The 4,703-nt window shown below is 46.5% G+C and overlaps 1 protein-coding gene across 1 annotated transcript; it reads left to right on the forward strand.

Annotated features, from left to right (window-relative positions):
* Nucleotides 1-223: 223 nt before the first annotated feature.
* LOC137570290 (E3 ubiquitin/ISG15 ligase TRIM25-like) lies at nucleotides 224-2,810 on the forward strand. Its single transcript, XM_068278922.1, has one exon. The coding sequence runs from the start codon at nucleotides 224-226 to the stop codon at nucleotides 1,766-1,768; it is 1,545 nt and encodes a 514-aa protein (XP_068135023.1). The 3' UTR covers nucleotides 1,769-2,810.
* Nucleotides 2,811-4,703: the final 1,893 nt, after the last annotated feature.

Here is a 4,703-nt window from a genome sequence, read left to right on the forward strand (position 1 = left end):
GAGGGAGGTTCTGAGTAGCGTCAATGTTGGAATGAAGTTTTTAGCTGTGTTATAATGGAGGGTGGGGTGGGATTACCAGCTGGAACATTTGCTTTGGTCTTCCTGGACTTGTATTCCTTCTGTCATTGTGTCCTCAAACACCCTGCATTACACCGCCCACCATCCCTTCCTGGTATGACAAATCATCAAGTTTCACTTTCATTTCCCTGATTTGCTGTCTGGAATGGCCTCTCTGGATGTGAGAGCCGAGTTAGACTGCTCCATCTGTCTGAGCATTTATAGAGATCCTGTTACGCTGCGATGTGGCCACAACTTCTGCCGGGCGTGTATTCGCCAGTCGCTGGATTCTCAGTACGGATCTTATTCCTGTCCCGAGTGCAGGAAGCCGTTCCTGGAGAGACCTGATCTGCAGAAGAACATAACATTGTGTAAGATTGTAGAGCGCTACCTGGCCACCCCAAATCTGCTTCCAGACCAGCATGGACCTGAGATCCTCTGTACGATCTGTGTGGACTCTCCTGTACCGGCTGTGAGGTTCTGTCTGCTGTGTGAAGCATGTCTGTGTGATACTCACCTGAGATCACACCCCACCTCTACAGACCACATCCTGTGTGACCTCACCCAATCCCCCGGGGACAGCAAATGCTCCATCCATAACAAGAGCCTGGAGTATTACTGCACTGAGCATGCTGCTCCAATCTGTGCCTCCTGCTGCCAGGACAGAAAGCACTGGGGCCACCAGGCGGAGAAGCTGAACAAAGCAGCTGAGAGGAAGAAGCAGAAGCTGAAATGTATTCTACAAAGCTTGATCACCAGAAGAGCCGAGACTGAGCAAAGAGTCCAGAGCCTGCAGGAACACAAGAGAAAGACCCAAGAAAAATCCCAGAGGATGTCAGCCCAGATAAGAGCCCTCAAGATGCAGCTGAACGACCTGGAGAACAAGGTCTGCCAAGAGGCAAAAACAGCTTCTCTATGTTCTGACAATGTTATTTCCCAGCTGGAAATAAAGAAGGATGAGCTGTTGAGTAGGCAGTTCCACATCGAGGAGCTGTGTAACATGACTGATCCACTCACCGTCCTGCAGGAACCAGACATAGGTGACTTAGGTGACAATGAAGGGGGACATAATGAGGACAGAGAGAGACACGATGGGGGACAGGTGGATATAGCAGGCATCTTGCATACGTTACAGGAACAACTATCTGATCTAATAACCGGGGGAAGTCCAGGGACCTACATACCGGCACCAGCAGACCTATTACTGGATATAAACTCAGCCAGCAATTATCTACGTATATCTGATGATGGGAAGAATGTGTCCTGGTCAGATATTGAATTCAGTTACTTGGTTACACCTGTGAGATTTCGGTGTGAGCCTCAGGTGATGAGCCAGCAGAAGATCTTTACAGGGAGAGATTGCTGGGAAGTGAATGTCCGGAGATCGCAGAGCTGGAGGATCGGGATGTGTTACCCCAGCATAGCCCGGGGAGGGGAGCTCTCTAGGATTGGTGATAACGACAAGTCCTGGTGTTTGATAAAGACTCGGGATCAGTACTCGGTGGCCCATGGCAGTATAGAACTTCTGTTATCTTCCAAGCTCTCCAGTAACCGAGTCAGGATCTATCTGGATTATGAGGCCGGGCAGATCTCCTTCTATGACCTGTGTCACCCAGTCAGACACCTCCACACCTTCACTGCCACCTTCACTGAGCCCCTCCATGCTGTACTGTGTGTATGGGAGGGTTGTCTACAGATATCTGGGCAATGAGACAACACTGCTGCTCCCATCTGTCTGCATTAGACATGGTCAGATATATAGCTTCTATTCCTTATATCATTATTCATAGTGGTTGTATCTTATCAGACTTGGGGTCACAAGCTGTACTGGGGGTGGGGTTGGGGATCACCCGCTTCTGATAGTGTAACGTGGTACCTCTCAGCATACATGATATGCCTACAGAGGCCCTTTCTGAGTGGAAGCCATTTTGTATGGAGTTGTGAAGTTGTATTTTTCAGTAGCTTAGTGGAAATGTGTTTTGGAATCTGTTTTTCTCGCTCGGTGCTGAGCTGCAGATTCACAAAGTCGTTGTATCCTCTGAACAGTCGGCACAGTCCGGGCATCGCGACCAGTAACTGCTGGCACCAAGCTTGGCTGAGGAAACGTTGTTGCCTCTCACTAGTAATGTAAGAAATAGATCAGGTAATTAACCATTATTATTATTGATTTATAAAGCTTCAACATATTCCATGGCGTTGTACAAAGTAAGAAAAGAACATGGGGTCCAGTACATAATAATACAGACAATGTGCACACCAATATACAAAATACATACTGTATATACTCGTATATAAGCCAACCCGTGTATAAGCCGAGGTACACACCTTTCTGTCAGAAACCAGAAAAAAGTGATTGACTCGCGGATAAGCCCCTCCCAGTATACTCCCCTCCACAGCAGCCAGATGTGCCCCAATACAAGTCAACCCTCCTCCCCATAGCCAGATGTGCCCCAGGATCATATAGCTGTGTCACAAGATGCCACTAGATGGCGTCATAGATATGAGCCACAGCGATTGCCACACAGGAAGAATCCCCGATCATTGCACCGCTGACACGTTGCTTGCACGCTCAGCTCCACAAGCCAGAGGACACAGGTAGTCCTGAGCAGCGCACTGTGCACACCATGTTGCAGGGGATGCGGGGCACAGCAGGGAGTCAGGGGACACAGGTAGTCCTGAGCAGCACACTCTGCACACCATGCTGCAGGGGATGGGGGACACAGCAGGGAGTCAGGGGACACAGGTAGTCTTGAGCAGCGCACTCTGCACACCATGTTGCAGGGAATGGGGGACATAGCAGGGAGTCAGGGGACACAGGTAGTGTTGAGCAGCGCACTTTGCACACCATGCTGCAGGGGATGGGGGACACAGCAGGGAGTCAGGGGACACAGGTAGTGTTGAGCAGCGCACTTTGCACACCATGCTGCAGGGGATGGGGGACACAGCAGGGAGTCAGGGGACACAGGTAGTCTTGAGCAGCGCACTCTGCACACCATGTTGCAGGGTATGAGGGGCACGGACACAGCAGGGAGCCAGCTGGCAAGAGCAGGATCACTAGGGCACAATCCTTACACTCCTCTGCCAGTAACAGAACCTGCTCCACCCTCCATTCTACTCCACTGACTCACATATAAGCAGAGGGGGTAACTTTTCAACATATTTTTTGTTCTGAAAAATGAGGCTTATACATGAGTATATAGGGTAATTGGTGACAAAATACAAAAACAATACAAAATACAGAATACAAAACACAGAATTGGTAATGACAGTGATAAAAGTAGCATGATAAATAAAATGTATAATTATTTCCAGGACACAAAAGGGGAAGAGAGCCCTGCCCTTGTGAGCTTACAATCTAAAGGAATGGGGGGAGGGGGACAAGAGGAGGGGTAGTAACTTCTCATTGCTCTCATTGGCTTGTTAATGCGACTAATCTACATCTGTCATTAGATGATTGCTTGAATGTTTTCTGTGAAATGATTATACCCTGTCTGTAAGCAAACATATAAATCCATCTAACAAATCATCCTGGTGTGAGGAGCTATTGTGTTATCAGATACCTGTGCAGCCCCTGAAAGCACAAACATGTATCCTCGCCGATTATTATTATTATTATGTATTTATATAGCAGTGACATCTTCTGCAGCACATTACAGAGTACATAGTCATGTCACTGACTGTCCTCAGAGGAGCTCACACTCTAATCCTACCATAGTCACAGCCTAATGTCCTACCATATTATTATTATGTATTTATATAGCACTGACATGTCCTGCAGCACATTACAGAGTACATAGTCATGTCACTGACTGTCCCCAGAGGAGCTCACACTCTAATCCTACCATAGTCATAGTCTAATGTCCTACCATATTATTATTATGTATTTATATAGCACTGACATCTTCTGCAGCACATTACAGAGTACATAGTCATGTCACTGACTGTCCCCAGAAGAGCTCACACTCTAATCCTACCATAGTCATAGTCTAATGTCCTACCATATTATTATTATGTATTTATATAGCACTGACATCTCCTGCAGCACATTACAGAGTACATAGACATGTCACTGACTGTCCTCAGAGGAGCTCACACTCTAATCCTCCCATAGTCATAGTCTAATGTCCTACCATATTATTATTATGTATTTATATAGCACTGACATCTTCTGCAGCACTTTACAGAGTACATAGTCATGTCACTGACTGTCCTCAGAGGAGCTCACACTCTAATCCTCCCATAGTCATAGTCTAATGTCCTACCATATTATTATTATGTATTTATATAGCACTGACATCTTCTGCAGCACTTTACAGAGTGCATAGTCATGTCACTGACTGTCCTCAGGGGAGTTCACACTCTAATCCTACCATAGTCATAGTCTAATGTCCTACCATATTATTATTATGTATTTATATAGCACTGACATCTTCTGCAGCACATTACAGAGTACATAGTCATGTCACTGACTGTCCTCAGAGGAGCTCACAATCTAATCCTACCATAGTCATAGTCTAATGTCCTGCCATATTATTATTATGTATTTATATAGCACTGACATCTTCTGCAGCACATTACAGAGTACATAGTCCTGTCACTGACTGTCCCCAGAGGAGCTCACAGTCTAATCCCTACCATAGTCATTG

Source organism: Hyperolius riggenbachi, chromosome 4, assembly GCF_040937935.1.
Source record: "Hyperolius riggenbachi isolate aHypRig1 chromosome 4, aHypRig1.pri, whole genome shotgun sequence".
NCBI classification, from domain to species: domain Eukaryota; kingdom Metazoa; phylum Chordata; class Amphibia; order Anura; family Hyperoliidae; genus Hyperolius; species Hyperolius riggenbachi.